A 16,951-nucleotide genomic window follows, 5' to 3' on the forward strand; every position below is an offset into this window, starting at 1 on the left:
CCCCAAGCTTGGCTTCTACTAGTTTTTCCATTCGTTTGTAACGAATTCGCATTAGTATTTTGCAGCTGTGGCTTATTAAACTGATTGTTCGGTAATTTTCACATCTGTCAACACCTGCTTTCTTTGGGATTGGAATTATTATATTCTTCTTGAAGTCTGAGGGTATTTCGCCTGTCTCATACATTTTGCTCACCAGATGGTAGAGTTTTGTCAGGACTGGCTCTCCCAAGGCCGTCAGTAGTTCTAATGGAATGTTGTCTACTCCGGGGGCCTTGTTTTGACTCAGGTCTTTCAGTGCTCTGTCAAACTCTTCACGCAGTATTGTATCTCCCATTTCGTCTTCATCTACATTCTCTTCCATTTCCAGAATATTGTCCTCAAGTATGTCGCCCTTGTATAGACCCTCTATATCCTCCTTCCACCTTTCTGCTTTCCCTTCTTTGCTTAGAACTGGGTTTCCATCTGAGCTCTTGATATTCATACAAGTGGTTCTCCTTTCTCCAAGGGTCTCTTTAGTTTTCCTGTAGGCAGTATCTATCTTACCCCTAGTGAGATAAGCCTCTACATCCTTACATTTGTCCTCTAGCTCTGCTTAGCCATTTTGCACTTTCTGTCGATCTCATTTTTGAGACGTTTGTATTCCTTTTTGCCTGCTTCATTTACTGCATTTTTATATTTTCTCCTTTCATCAATTAAATTCAATATTTCTTCTGTTACCCAAGGATTTCTACTAGCCCTCGTCTTTTCACCTACTTTATCCTCTGCTGCCTTCACTACTTCATCCCTCAGAGCTACCCATTCTTCTTCTACTGTATTTCTTTCCCCCATTTGTGACAATTGTTCCCTTATGCTGTCCCTGAAACTCTGTACAACCTCTGGTTTAATCAGTTTGTCCAGATCGCATCTCCTTAAATTCCCACCTTTTTGCAGTTTCTTCAGTTTTAATCTACAGCTCATAACCAATAGATTGTGGTCAGAGTCCACATCTGCCCCTGGAAATGTCTTACAATTTAATACTTGGTTCCTAAATCGCTGTCTTACCATTATATAATCTATTTGATACCTTCTAGTATTTCCAAGATTCTTCCATGTGTACAACCTTCTTTTATGAGTCTTGAATCAAGTGTTAGCTATGATTAAGTTATGCTCTGTGCAAAATTCTACCAGACGGCTTCCTCTTTCATTTCTTTCCCCCAATGAAGATTCACCGACTATATTTCCTTCTCTCCCTTTTACGTCCGCCCCAGTAGCTGAGTGGTCAGCGTGACGGATTGCCGTCCTCCGGGCCCGGGTTCGATTCCCGGCTGGGTCGGAGATTTTCTCCGCTCAGGGACTGGGTGTTGTGTTGTGTTCATCATCATTTCATCCCCATCCGGCGTGCAGGTCGCCCAATGTGGCGCCGAATGTAATAAGACCTGCGCCAAGGCGGCCGGACCTGCCCCGCGAGGGGCCTCCCGGCCAATGACGCCAAACGCTCATCATCATCATCTCCCTTTTACTACTCTTGAATTCCAGTCACCCATGGCTATTAAATTTTCGTCTCCCTTCACTACCTGAATAATTTCTTTTATCTCATCATACATTTCATCAATTTCTTCATTATCTGCAGAGCTAGTTGGCATATAAACTTGTACTACTGTAGTAGATGTGGGCTTCATGTCTATCTTGGCCACAATAATACGTTCACTATGCTGTTTGTAGTAGCTTATCCGCATTACTATTTTTTTATTCATTATTAAACCTACTCCTGCATTACCCCTATTTGATTTTGTATTTATAACCCTGTATTCACCTGACCAAAAGTCTTGTTCCTCCTGTCACCGAACTTCACTAATTCCCACTATATCTAACTTTAACCTATCCATTTCCCTTTTTAAGTTTTCTAACCTACCTGCCCGATTAAGGGATCTGACATTCCATGCTTCGATCCGCAGAACGACAGTTTTCTTTCTCCTGATAAAGACGTCCTCTTGAGTAGTCCCCTCCCGGAGATCCGAATGGGGGACTATTTTACCTCCGGAATATTTTACCCAAGAGGACGCCATCATCATTAACCATACAGTAAAGCTGCATGCCCTCGGGAAAAATTACAGCTGTAGTTTCCCCTTGCTTTCAGCCGTTTGCAGTACCAGCACAGCAAGGCCGTTTTGGTTAGTGTTACAAGGCCAGATATGTCAATCATCCACACTGCTGCCCCTGCAACTACTGAAAAGGCTGCTGCCCCTCTTCAGGAACCACACGTTTGTCTGGCCTCTCAACAGAAACCCCTCCATTGTGGTTGCACCTACGGTACGGCCATCTGTATCGCTGAGGCACGCAAGCCTCCCCACCAACAGCAAGGTCCATGGTTCATGGGGGGAGTAGCCTACAGTACAGCAAATACATTTTTTAATAAACACAAAACAACCAACTTGGGTACAGTAGAATACAATGAGGAAACTGGTGGACTGATGGAAAGAATAAATTGAAGAACTGTATGATGGAACACCTTTATCAGCAGATGTAATAGGAAAAGAAGAGGAAGTAGACAAAGATGACAAAGGATATGACATCCTGCAAGAAGAATTTGAGAAAGCTCTTAAAGATCCATGGGAGAACAAACAATGGGTACTGACAACATTCCTGCACAACTAACGAAGAATGTTGGTGACAACATGAAAATGATGCTGCTGAAACTAATTAGAATCAACTATAAAAAATGAGAGACAGCAACTGATTTTCAGAAATGCATCATGGTTCTTATACTGAAGAAGGCAGCAGTTACAAAATGTAAACAGTACCGAACCTTAATTCTAATATCGCATGCATCAAAAATCATTACAAGTTAATTCTGAGGAAGGTGGAGGATAAACTGAACGAAAATCAGTTTGTATTCAGGAGGGGATTAGGAGCAAGTGTAGTGATCCTGGAACTGAAGCTTCTTACTGTAAAAATACAAAAAAGTAAATCAACTTATATTGGCTTTGTAAATCTGCAAAAGGTCTAGCAAGAGATATTCACAATCTTGAAGAAAACAGAACTAAAACAGAAAGACATGTGGGTGATACACAGCTTCCATAAAAAAAAAATACAATGATTAGGAATTTTCATCAGGAACAAGAAGCAAAAATTAGAAAAGGTGTGAGACAATGATGTGTCGTTTGTCCTCTTATATTCAATGCTTACATCCAGGAAGCTGTAGACCAAATTCATGAAAAACCTGAGGTGGGGATCAAAATCAATGGGCAGAAGATATATATGCTACATTATGCAGATTATATTTGTGTGATCATGGAGACAAGAGAAAAGTTAGAGAAGGTCCTCAACACAATGGAAAGGATTTTCTGCAGTCAGTATGGTAGGGAATAAACAAGTGAAGGATTGCAGTAATGAAATGTAGAGCTGAAGGACAGTATGGACCTTTAAGAATAAGAATTGAAAGAGAGGAGTTACAAATGATAGAGGAATTTATCTATTTGTTATGCAGGATCACAAGGGGTGGTAGAATCCAGAAGGAAATTGTAAGCAGGATGCAGTAGGCTAAAACTGTGTTTAATTTAAGGAAGAACTTACTCATCAGCAAGAACACCAGTCTGGAAACAAAGCAATGGGTCATGAAAACATTTGTTTGAATGGTGGTTCCATATGGGTGTGAAACTTGGAAAACATGAAAACAAGAGAGAAGATGGCTAGAAGCCCTGGAGGTTTGGTGATACTGGGGGATGTTGGAGATCAGCTGTAGAGACAGTGTTATCAATGGAGAGGTGCTGAGGAGAGTATATAAAAACCAGATCTCTGTGGCGGCACATCCAAAACAGAAGTGATAAACTTTCACGAAACATTTTGAGACACAACACTGTCGGAACTTTAGCAGATGGAGCTACTGAGGGGAAAAGTCACTAGGGGTTACCAAGGATGTCATGCATGCAGTAGATTATGAATGATGTGGGATGCACTACATATGCAGAAATGAAAAGGAAGGCAGACAGAGGAGGGGAATGGCGTACAGCTGCAAACCAACCTCAGAGTTGAACACTAAAGAGAGAACTGTAGATGTAAATGCTGGAATACAAAAGGTTGACTTTTACCCATTTCACTGTCTGAAGCCATCATATACTAGCCAGATGGATATTCTACACAAAGATATACACATCCCTCAGTTGCTTATTGGACATTTTCTGGCTGGGTAGTCAACTGAAAAAATGGTTCAAATGGCTCTGAGCCCTATGGGACTTAACATCTATGGTCATCAGTCCCCTAGACCTTAGAACTACTTAAACTTAACTAACCTAAGGACATCACACAACACCCAGTCATCACGAGGCAGAGAAAATCCCTGACCCCGCCGGGAGTAGTCCACTGAGAACATGACTGGATGTCTATAGTCATGAGAACTTGCTTTGTATGAGGTGTGTTCGAAAAGTAAGTCCCAGTCTTCAAGAAGGGTCGTCGAGCAGATGCGCAAAACTATAGACCTATATCTCTGACGTCAATTTTAGAACATGTTTTTTGCTCGCGTATCATGTCGTTTTTGGAAACCCAGAATCTACTCTGTAGTAATCAACATGGATTTCGGAAACAGCGATCGTGTGAGACCCAACTCGCTTTATGTGTTCATGAGACCCAGAAAATATTAGATACAGGCTTCCAGGTAGATGCTATTTTCCTTGACTTCCGGAAGGCTTTCGATACAGTTCCACACTGTCGCGTCGCCTGATAAACAAAGTAAGAGCATACGGAATATCAGACCAGCTGTGTGGCTGGATTGAAGAGTTTTTAGCAAACAGAACACAGCATGTTGTTATCAATGGAGAGACATCTACAGACGTTAAAGTAACCTCTGGTGTGCCACAGGGGAGTGTTATGGGACCACTGCTTTTCACAATATATATAAATGACCTAGCAGATAATGTCGGAAGTTCCATGCGGCTTTTCGCAGATGATGCTGTAGTATACAGAGAAGTTGCAGCATTAGAAAATTGTAGCGAAATGCAGGAAGATCTGCAGCGGATAGGCACTTGGTGCAGGGAGTGGCAACTGACCCTTAACATAGACAAATGTAATGCATTGCGAATACATAGAAAGAAGGATCCTTTATTGTATGATTATATGATAGCGGAACAAACACTGGTAGCAGTTACTTCTGTAAAATATCTGGGAGTATGCATACGGAACGATTTGAAGTGGAATGATCATATAAAATTAATTGTTGGTAAGGCGGGTACCAGGTTGAGATTCATTGGGAGAGTCTTTAGAAAATGTAGTCCATCAACAAAGGAGGTGGCTTACAAAACACTCGTTCGACCTATACTTGAGTATTGCTCATCAGTGTGGGATTCGTACCAGATCGGGTTGACGGAGGAGATAGAGAAGATCCAAAGAAGAGCGACACGTTTCGTCACAGGGTTATTTGGTAACCGTGACAGCGTTACGGAGATGTTTAGCAAACTCAAGTGGCAAACTCTGCAAGAGAGGCACTCTTCATCGCAGTGTAGCTTGCTCGCCAGGTTTCAAGAGGGTGCGTTTCTGGATGAGGTATCGAATATATTGCTTCCCCCTACTTATACCTCCCGAGGAGATCACGAATGTAAAATTAGAGAGATTCGAGCACGCACGGAGGCTTTCAGTCGTTCTCCCGCGAACCATACGCGACTGGAACAGGAAAGGGCGGTAATGACAGTGGCACGTAAAGTGACCTCCGCCACACACCGTTGGGTGGCTTGCGGAGTATAAATGTAGATGAGTAGATGTAGACTTTATATTTTTATGAAAAAATATTTATTTACTCATCAATATTCATGTTGTCCCCTTCTTCAAAGTAATCACCCTCAGATACAATACACTTATGCCGACACTTCCTCCAGTCCTCAAAGCACTTCTCATAAGCACTTCTTGGTACAGCCTTGAGTACCTCCAGCAATGCAGTTTTTAATTATTCAACCGTTTAAAATCTTCATCCATTCATAGGTCTCTTCAGTTTTGGGAAGAGGAAAAAGCCACAGGGGGCCAAATCCGGTTAATTTGGTGGCTGAGGCATGATTGTTGTGTTGTTTTTGGCCAATGAGCAGGTGCATTGTCATGATGCAAAAGCCATGAATTGATTTTCCACAATTCCAGACATTTTCTGCATATTGCTTCTTGCAAACAACACATAATGTCAAGATAATACTCCTTATTGACCCTACAAGCTTGAGGCAAACATTCATGATCCACTACACCATGGTAATTGAAAAAAAAAAAAAAGTGAGGAAAACTTTGACATTTGATTGAACTTGGCATGCTTTTTTCGGTGTTGGCTCTCTGGGATGCTTCCATTGGGACACTTGGGCTTTGGTTTCAACATCATAACCACAAACCCATGTTTCATCACCAGTTATGACCCTTTTGAGTAAATCAGGATCATCACTGACATCGTTTGAGAGCTCCTGAGCAATGCTCATGTGACAGTTCTTCTGATCAAAATTGAGAAGTTTTGGAACAAAATTCGGTGACACATGCCCAAAACATACGAAGAAATTGCATGACACGAGCTGACCAATATGCCAACATTCTCAGCAACATCTCTTCCGGTAATCTGACAACTTTCCAAAACAATTTCCTTCACAGCTTCAACGTTACCATCTGTTGTTGATGTGCTGGGGTGTCCTAGAGTGAGGTTTGTCATTGGCATCTTCTCGACGATCTTGGAAGAGCTTGTACCACTTGTTAACATTTGTTTTTACTTACAGCAGACTCACTGTATGCCAATGTCAACATTTCAAGTGTTTCCCACAAAATTTTATGCAAATTCTTTGCTCTATTTTTTATAATGATCAAAAATCACCAAGCATACTAAAACACATCTAACCTTTCTACCTGTCAAAAACAAATGAAGTATGCTGTACACTTGAAACTGTGAACATATGTTCAGGATATGTGTACCAACATAACAAAAAGAAAAGATTAATAATCAAATACACGTTGTCCACACAATTTGAAAAGTCATCTTATTTTTTGAACAGCTCTCATACACACCAAGAATGATTAAGCATAACTGAAGTAACAACGTAACAGAAAGATATAATGTCTTGGTCTCATACTAAGGCAACTAAAATAAGTGAGGCAGTGGAATAAGGTGTATTATTGAATGGGAATTTTCACAGCTGAGTTTGGCTAAATTTTTTCACTAACATGAGTCACATGAGCACAAATTATTCCATTTCTAGACACAACTCTCCTTCCACCTTTATTTTAAATCAGTCGAGCCCCACGACACTTCAGTCCGTCAAAAATTACTATACTGATAATTACATCTACGATCCCTCTGCTTCCTTCATGCACAGTTTGCTCCTTGAATGTATTTAATACATTTATGTCACACAAGTGAACTACTTACTTCAGTAGGTGCAAATGTTTGATGTTCAGCACAATAGTCACTTCCATCTTTGGTAAGCATTCTGCAGAATCTGTTCTTTTTCTCCAAGAAAAAGTTGCAGTGATTGGTTTCAGCCATCCTGTAAAAAGACCAAGTATACAATAAATTTTAATTAACTGTCTTTCACAGCTTCATTTTCCTTCCTCAATTTATAAGCTCAAAAATTTACTAATTTAATTTGATGAAATATAAATTTAATTAACAGTACCCTAGTGTGCATGCAACCAAAATAAATTATCATTAAGACCACACAATAATTTTAAATATGTAAAACAATAAAACAATTAACCCACCTCACAGAAGGATGGCCGTGCACCCTCCCCCCCCCCGGCCAAACACAACACGCTCACACCACAGAGAGAGAGAGAGAGAGAGAGAGAGAGAGAGAGAGAGAGAGAGAGTAATCAATTCTAACTCGAAAAAATTGATGCATGTTAATTGTGTACATTTCTTGCAGAAATTCAGTTGTCAGCTGCCAAATTTCAATGTAAGTTCTCAGTTTACACCTGCTCTCCTAACTGCAAGGAAATAATATTAATGAGTTCTCTTACAGCATCAGCCAAAAATCTACTACTACAGCATAAAATAATACTTTATTTACTGTTAATATCCATTACACTGCTTCACACAGCATTTAATTCAACAGATGCTCTTTAAAAAGTTATCTGTTTTTCATATCCTGTGAAATGGCTATCCAACCACCATAACAAGAAACTCTGGAAAGACATCTGAAATTCTGAAGTACACTTCACTTGAATGAACTACAGCAACCGCTCCACCAGCTGTGATTAGAGCAGCCAGCACGCACAGAGTAGCAACATGATCCTTTGATTTTTGTATTTTTAGACTTCTTTGTGGCTGCATAAACTTTTACTATGATTCACACAGTCAAAGGGGATCTTGGAACTCATTATGTTATCAAATACCTATCTACTTGTTCGCCACATTAAACACTGCTTTACCAATGAGATAAAATGGAAGGAAAATATAACCTTGCACATCTTTTTTGATAACTCTCCCCATCTTATAGATTACATGAGGTAAGAAAATTACTTTCTTCACAACCTACACAGCCTCGTGGAAAGAGAGAGATTTCTGTAAGCATTACAATGAATTTTATTTAGCACCTAACTTTCCAGCAATGCATAGGCAGCAAGAGCTACGCAGCAGCCAAGATCCCACAGTTTAATTCTCGAAGAGAAGGATTGTGTCTCTGAAATCATGGGGTGCAAAACTGATATTTCTGTTGCCAGTACAATGGTGGCTACTGTCCCGATTTTGGTCAACACGTTGTCGCATAACAAGATCAACAGGCTGAGCAAGTGGGCACATTTTCACCACATGACCAATACTGACAATAGGCGTGCACCATTCCCATACTTCCTTTCAATTACCTGGAGACAATTTTCATGAATTCCCCTATTACCTGTTGGTGCCATTACGATTTGGATGAAAAGCAGAGGCGCCCCAATAACGTTAGTTATGTCCTGTCTCTACAGGCACTGCACACAGTCTTCAATGGAGGCAATTGGCTACCAGCATGCTTCTACATGGGGCAATCAAATGAAAACCAAACACCTGTCACAACAGGACTATGGAATGGTTCCACTCAAAAGTAATCACTACACAGTTTAAGATATTTACACCACTGGGAGATGAGACAATCAATTCCTGTTTTGTAGAACATGGTCAGCCGCAGACATATCCACATCTGCACCCACCCTTGCACTTCCTCATCCTTCTGAAACCAACGTCCATGCAGTTCTCTTTCTTCAGGTCACCAAAGATGTGAAAATTACACAGTGAAGGATTCAGGTTGTACATAGAATTCTGCAGTGTTTTGCAACCAAATCACTGAAATGTAGCCATCTGATTGGCAGTGTGGGGGTGCGGGTTATTGTACAACACGAGGGTTCTGTACAACAGTATTTCTGACCATTTTGACTTTAAGGCACATCATAGTTTCTGCAAAGTGTCTTCACAGCACTGTGAATTGATTGTGGTTCCACGCTCGAGGAACTTGATGACCAGAGTAACCCTGCATTCAAAGAGGGAGGTCATCATGACCTTACCAGAACTTGTGTGAACAGCTTCTGATTTCTTTGATGGAGAAGATATGAGATATTCCCACTATTGGCTTTGTCATTTGTTCTTGGGCCGTCAGAATGCTGTTGGGTGGAATCATCCTGTTTCACAATAATGCCTGCCCCACACTGCCAATTGGACAAAGGCTATGCTTTAGCTATTTGGTTGGGAAACACAACACACTCTGCACAGCCCGGATCTTTCTCCATGTGATTTTCACATCTTTGGCAACCCAAAGAAAGATGTGTGTATGGTAGTTTCAATCACACAATGAAGTACAAGAGTGGGTACAGTTGTGTATCCATCAGCAGCTGACAGTGTTGTACAAAACAGGAATTGGTCAATTCATTTCCCAATGGGATTAATGTCTTAATGTATACGGTGATTAGTTTTGAATGGAACCACTTCAGGGTCCCACTGTGGCAGGTGTTTGGTTTGCATCAGACTACCCCTCATAATTAAACTTCAGTACACAGCCAGGAAATTAGATGTATACAGTATGGCAAATAACTGATGCGATGACACATTATGCCCACAAAAAGAGTTAGGGTGAAATCTCTACATTTACATCTAAAATCTGCAAACCTTTTACTGCAAACATATTACTGTACATTTATATCTCTTTATGTTCCACCCTGTTGGAAATTTATCTTCATACTGTTTAAGAAGAGATAAGTACAAAATTGTAGAATATTCACAGCTTATGAACATGAAAATTAGATTTTAGAAGTTTTCAGTTGTGTTTTGCTAGATATTACGCATTATGCGCCTTACTTCACCCACAGCTAGAATCTTTCAATGATTTTGTTACACTCTCCTATAAGGCAAAGAAGTGTGAGACCATTTATACTGTCCTCATTTGTATATCTTCAATGTCTCCTTTTAATTTTAATATGGGCTGTACAAGTGTTGTGTAGGGATTTCCTTTAGTAGAGAAACTAGTTTCCCAGTATCCTGCCAATTAATGGATCTCTGCAATTTGCTTTACCCAAAACCATGCCTTTATGTGTTTCATGACAGTGCAGCAGCAATCCAGTTGTGCGTTGAAAGGCTACTATGTTTTTACAATTCGTGAAGTGCATTTTGCTTTTCTTTACTTGAGGGCTAACTTCCAGTTTCAGTAGCAGGCAAGTATTTTGTTAAGATCTGAATGGTTGCCAGTAACAAAAGTGCAAAGATCTCTCATACAAATATATTTTCCTTAGTAGACTTCAGTTTGGCACTGAAATAAAAGTTTTTCAAAAAATCTAGACACAAGCTACCCACCTGGTTACTTCTATCTGTGGCCCTTTAAATAACATGTGAACATCAGCAGTTGCATTTCACACAATAAATACTACTGAAATCCATGCTCACTGCCATCACCAAAAGTGGATCTGAGGTAAATTATGGTTAAGTGTGGCACTGACTCATTTGCAAATCCTGTGTCAAACTGTAATGGACTCCTCTCATCTATGGGATATTTTAGTGTTTTAGCTTCTACACCATTTGTAGTGATATCTAAACTACTCATCCTCTTCGTGCTGCTACAGCAACAGAATGAATGCAGTATTCCTTGATCACATAATAATTAGAAAACCTGCTTCCAATGATAAAGATTGTAAAGGGAAGGAGAGAAAAATCTTAGTGACTGAGAAGAAAGCAATATGCAGTATCACAGTGTTCAGTTTTGGGGCCACTCTTATTCCTCATATATGTATGATTAACATTTCGTTTGACATATTCAGTGGCTATAATTAAACTGACTGTGTTCTGAATGCTACAGTGTGGGCTGTGTACAACACAGGACACAGAAACATCAGAGGTAAGATCATTAATCACTGCACTTGCAGAGTGCGCTGAAAAAATAATAGTGCCACTTTCTGTCACTAGCTGCAAACATGCAGAATGTGCTGTGAGTGCAGGAAAAGGGGCAGAACAATCAAACACATGATAATGGTAGTCCTGGCATGTTCACTACGATATAGTCGCAAGCAACAATATGTGTTCAATATGGTCTCTTGACTCAGTCACATTCTGCATCTGTAGCACAGTATGATCAGCAGTTGCTTACAGCATGTCTGGTGTAATGAGAGCCATATGTCATCATATGCTATCCTTCCGATCAGGCAGAGTCCAGATATATCCTGGTAGACACAATCTTTCAGATATGATGATGATGATGATGTTTGGTTTGTGGGGCACTCAACAGCGTGGTTATCAGCGCCCGTACAATTACCCAATCTTTGCTCAGTCCAATTGCGCCACTTCCCTGGATGATGATGAAATGATGAGGACAACACAAACACCCAGACAATCTTTCAGATACCTTACAACCATGAGTCACATGGACTTAGGTCAAGGGATCTGGAAGGCCACACATCTTGAAATTGCCTATAGGTGATGCGGTCATTATGAAGGTCCCTCGAAGCTAATCTTTCATCTAGAAAGCAACATGAAGTGTTGCCCTCTCTGGCATTAAAGTAGTGGTTTGGACACAATTGTGTTCTTGCAAAACTGGACTCAAATGTTGCACACAGGGAGGTCCTTATAAGATGGAGATGTCACTGAACTCCTAACAGGCCTGTGAGGTGTCATTTCTTCAAATAAAAATGGATTGAGAATGAAGGAGCTTGTGGAAACACACCACACAGTCACATAAGCTCAGTGCAGTGAATGTTCCTACAGATCATATAATGGAGTAGACCCCATATGCAACAGTGCATTCCTGGCACTATACAAGGTAAAATGCGATTCTTCTGTTCCTCCCAGCATACTGGTTCATCAGTGTATCCGATGATGGCAAGATGGTTGTTTGATGAGATATCGTGCCCATTAGACACAGATATCTGGCAGTTCACACATGAGCTATTTCGAAAAAATATGCATCAGCCATCCAAAGAATATTCCCTGGCCACAGGTCTTTGATTTCCATGTGTGCCAAAAAACAAAAGAGCAATGTCACGTCATTGCAGCCTATTTTGGAATGTCATTTGGTGCACATTCTGTATCTTATAGGGATACCAGTGTAAAATGCGTCACAAAATCTTCTGAAGAATTGACCATGGGACAGACAATTCCTATGACACAGCTAAAGCACTGGCTGCAGAATGCACTGCACAGTCGGCTATAGCTATAGCAACTTCATCAGCTGCCATGGGAATTGGCTGCCTCCCTGTCCTTGCTGCACCACCAAATTCACCTGTTTCTTCAAATTTCTCGATCGCATTATTTAGACCATTTATTGACATGGGACCTCTTCATAGCCTTTCCTGATGGCAATATTCTCAGAATGCATCACTATTGGACTGAGCAAAGGTTGGGAAATTGTACGGGCGCTGATAACCACGCAGTTGAGCGCCCCACAAACCAAACATCATCATCATCAGAATGCATCACTGCTACTGCTGCCATTCTGATACAACAACTTTACCAGCAGTGCACGGGCTTTCTTCTCAACAGCCATAGTGTATCGTGAGGAATGCTTCAACCTTCTTAAACCTTTACACTAATACTCACGTCACAAAAGAAATCAACCTTCATCACCAAGCAACAAACAGCATACAGACATCAAAACCGGAAACATTTCACATTCTGGCTACTCCGTGTCAAAAAGTCAAAAATTGGAACTATTATTTTCTCCAGCACACTCCTTGAGTGCACTGATTAATGAATATACCTACAAGGTTTTACCATTCTGTGAAGTATGTAGAGCACACTACAATGCTCAGAACACCATTCGTTTCACTATAGCCTTTTAAGACAAAAAGGAATTGTAGACATTAACGTCAAGTGGGCATTGATTTAAACCAATGGGAAAAGTTGAAAATTATGTGCCAGACCAGGATTTGAACCCAGGTCTCTTGCTTGCTAGGCAGATGCTCTAACCACATATCCATCCGGACACAGAGGTCATTGCAATTGCACATATTACCCCCACAAAACAATTGATCTTGCCATGGTGGTGTGCCATTCTTGCTTCAACAATACAGATGGTGCAAGCACATTGGAGGGGTATCTGTTGAAAGGCCAAACTAACGTGGTTAAAAGAAGCTATTATTTCCACTTTTTCTGTATTTAGTTTAATGGTTCAGGACTGGTTTCTACCTTTTAGACAATTTTTAAGTGATCTTATGTATAAGACAGTACACTAAACTACCTCCATGGATAGAAGCACAATTATATAAATTTAACTTATCAGAAACTAACTGAAAGGATAGTTACCTGCGGTAGAAAACGAACATATGGTTCTTGAATAGGTGATGTGGGCTTTCCAGAAGTAGCACAGGCCTGTGGGATTGTCAGATGTGGCATTGTAACAGTAGTCAGTATTGCCTCACTATATTGGCACTGCAAATGGCTAAAAGCAAGGGGAAGCTACAGACATTATATTTCTAGGGGGCGTGCGTCTGTATTGTAAGGCTTAATAATGAAAGCATCCTCTTCAGTGAAATATTCTGGAAATAAAATATTCCTCTTTCAAATCTCCAGATGTTGAACAACCAGGAGGATATAATTGTGTAGGCTTCCATGACCAGAGGCAGTCAGCATAAAAGTTTTCTGGGTATGGTACCACGTCATACTCTATAAAACTACTGCTGCTCGAGAGAAACCAATGTTTTGTCCCCAGTTGCAGCGACCTTCTTCTGGGTCTACTGGTGTGTTCTAGCTATGCAGTGTCCCTTATATTTTGTTGTTACTGTTCACTGTCTATGCCATTACATCATAATTTTAAGAAGATAGTTCATTTGATGGGTCAGTTAAGGAACAAGGAGAGAAAACTTTATTTTAATAGGTTATTGCGTTGGAGGGAGAGCGTAGCCTCTGTTGTCTATTTGCTCTTGTGTTATGCGCCATGATTTGCAGTCAACATCAAATGAGAAGTTGGCTCCTGTTTACCAAATGCTGGACGTCGGCCGTGTGGTGACAGTTACTTGCCGGTAGTGCTCGTACCTCGTGTTGACAATGCGGTCTAGTTGGCAAACAGGCTCGTATGTGAAGAACTCAATGCACTTTATAGAACACCTAAAGGGAGAAACAATTTTACCTATGGACATGATGGTCAGCTTTGATGTGAAGTCACTATTTACAAACGTGCCAGTAGATGAAGCTATCCTCATCCTTCAGGAGAATGTTCCCCCAGACATATGTGACCTGGTTGAGTTGTGCCTGACTTCAATGTACTTCAAAAGGCAAGGAAAATACTACGAGCAGACAGATGGCGAAGCTGGCCCTTGGTTCAGCTCCTTTACGCCCACGTTGCTGGTTCAGATACATGGATGACACGTTCGCTATATGGCCTCATGGTGAAATGGAACTGCACGAGTTTCACAAATATTTGAACAACAAGCACAGGAAGATACAGTTCACGATTGAAGGAGAGAAGAATGGTCCAATTCCATTTCTAGACACTGAAGTATACAGGACAATGGAGGGCACACTGGGGCACCGAGTATATTGCAAGCCTACACATACAGACAGTTATCTGCACGCCCAGTCCTACCACCACCAGCACAGAAGAACTCTGTCATCCATTCTTTGGCAATTCATGTGCAGTGCCCAAGTGATGCTCGAAACATAACACCTGAGCTTAAAAGGCTATGCACAACCTTTCTAGTCAATGGCTACAGCCCATAAGTTGATCCACACAGCCTTGTCGACGAATACAAGTAAGCAATATAAGCAAGAAATAGACAACTGCAGTGTTGGGGTGCAGCCTGCCTTCTACAGTGGTCGCAGTATCCAGGACGTGCTAGGCTTCACTAAGGACAAGACGGATGCATTACACACTGCAGGCGTGTACAAGGTGGAATGCGAATGTGGAGAGGCATACATCAGTGTGACTGGCAGGCCAATAGCAACACACATTCGGGAAGATGAGCGCTATATTCATCCAGAGCAACACAACAAATTTGCAGTGGCAGAACATCAGCAAGATTGCAGAAAAGAAATAAAATTCAGCGAAGCCTGTGAGTGGGCCAAGCAGCTGATTATGACAAAATGCAAAATAAGAGAGGCCATCGAAATACTTAACCACCCTAAGGACATGAATAGAGAGAATGGAATCAGACTTTCCCCATCCTCGCTGCCAGCAATCAGAGCCCAACAGACCGCACTGTCAACACAAGGCAGGAGCACTACTGGTGAGTACTGATGCCGCACAGCTGATGTCCAGCATTTGGTAAACAGGAGCCAACTTCTCACTCGATGGTGGCCACCAATCATGGCACATAACACAAGAGCCAATAGATAACAGAGATTACGCTCTCCCTCCACTGCCATCACCTATTAAAATAAAGTTCCCTCTCCATCTTCCTTAACTGACCAATGAAACAAACTATCTTTTTAAAATTATGATGTAATGGCATAGGCAGTGAACAGTAACAACAAACTATAAGGACACAGCACAGCTAAAATGCACCAGTAGACCCACAAGAAGGCCACTTCAACCGTGGACGAAACATTGGTTTTTCTCTAGCAGCAGTAGTTTTATGCATTATGATGTGGCACTATACCCAGAAAACGTTTATGTTGACCCAGGAGAATGTTGTCATTAGGAGAAAGAAAACAGATGTTTCACAGGTCAGAACATAAAATGTTCGGTACCAAATCAAGCAGCGAGCTTAGACAACACAGAAAAGGAAAGGATAGGTTGAAGTCAAATATAGTGGGATCAGTGAAGTGTGGTGCCAGGAAGAACAGAATTTGTGATCAGGTGAGTACGGAGTTATCAACTCGGAATCAAATAGGGGTAATGCACAAGTAGGTCTAATAATAAATAAAAAATATGAATGCACGTGAACTACTATATACAGTATAATGAATGAGTTATCACACCCAAGATAGATAAAAACCAATACCTACCACAGTAGTACAACTTTATATAGCTATTAGGCAAGCAAATGAAGAGGTTGAAAGAATGTATGATGAGAGAAAAAAAAGTATTCACATAGTTAAGGGAAACAAACATTTAATTGTTATGGGGAACTGGAATCAAATGGTAGGGAAAGGAAGAGTAGGACAAATAATAGGGGAACATGAACTGGGGAAAAGGGATGAAAGGAAAAATTTCCAAAATAAGTTAAACCAAAAGAAGTTGCATGAGTGAGTGTGTTATGTGCAGAATGAGCTGGAGCATTGTCATGAAGTAAACGCCTCACCTCAGGCTGCTTCCGACGACACTGCCTCTTTGAGAGCCTTCTGTAACCTTATCAGGAGATTTCGGCAGTATTTTACTGGGATGATTATCCTTTACAAGCATTATCTGTTAGCACCAAACTATGACAGTCCCAAGAAATGCTTAGCACCACCTTGCCCACTGATAATCTTTCTTTTGACAATTTTGAAACAACATGTTTGCACTGCTTGCTTTGTTACTCTGTCTCAGTGCCATAGTGAAACACCCACCACTCATCCATGGTGTTTAGACAGCTAAAGAAGCCATCTGGACTGGCCTGACACAGTTGCACGATTTCTACTGCTGCCCTGGTTCGG

The 16,951-nt window shown here is 41.0% G+C and overlaps 1 protein-coding gene across 2 annotated transcripts in view; it reads right to left on the reverse strand.

Moving 5' to 3' along the window:
• The window catches only part of LOC126184893 (tRNA:m(4)X modification enzyme TRM13 homolog), a 153,969-nt gene that overhangs the window by 62,022 nt on the left and 74,996 nt on the right, over positions 1 to 16,951 (reverse strand). For both annotated transcript variants that reach the window (XM_049927523.1, XM_049927524.1), the window contains exon 3: positions 7,355 to 7,472. In XM_049927523.1, the coding sequence (XP_049783480.1) occupies positions 7,355 to 7,471 (117 nt within the window). In that variant the 5' untranslated portion in view covers position 7,472. The remainder of the gene's footprint in view (positions 1 to 7,354; positions 7,473 to 16,951) is intronic.

Source organism: Schistocerca cancellata, chromosome 4 (assembly GCF_023864275.1).
Source record: "Schistocerca cancellata isolate TAMUIC-IGC-003103 chromosome 4, iqSchCanc2.1, whole genome shotgun sequence".
NCBI classification, from domain to species: domain Eukaryota; kingdom Metazoa; phylum Arthropoda; class Insecta; order Orthoptera; family Acrididae; genus Schistocerca; species Schistocerca cancellata.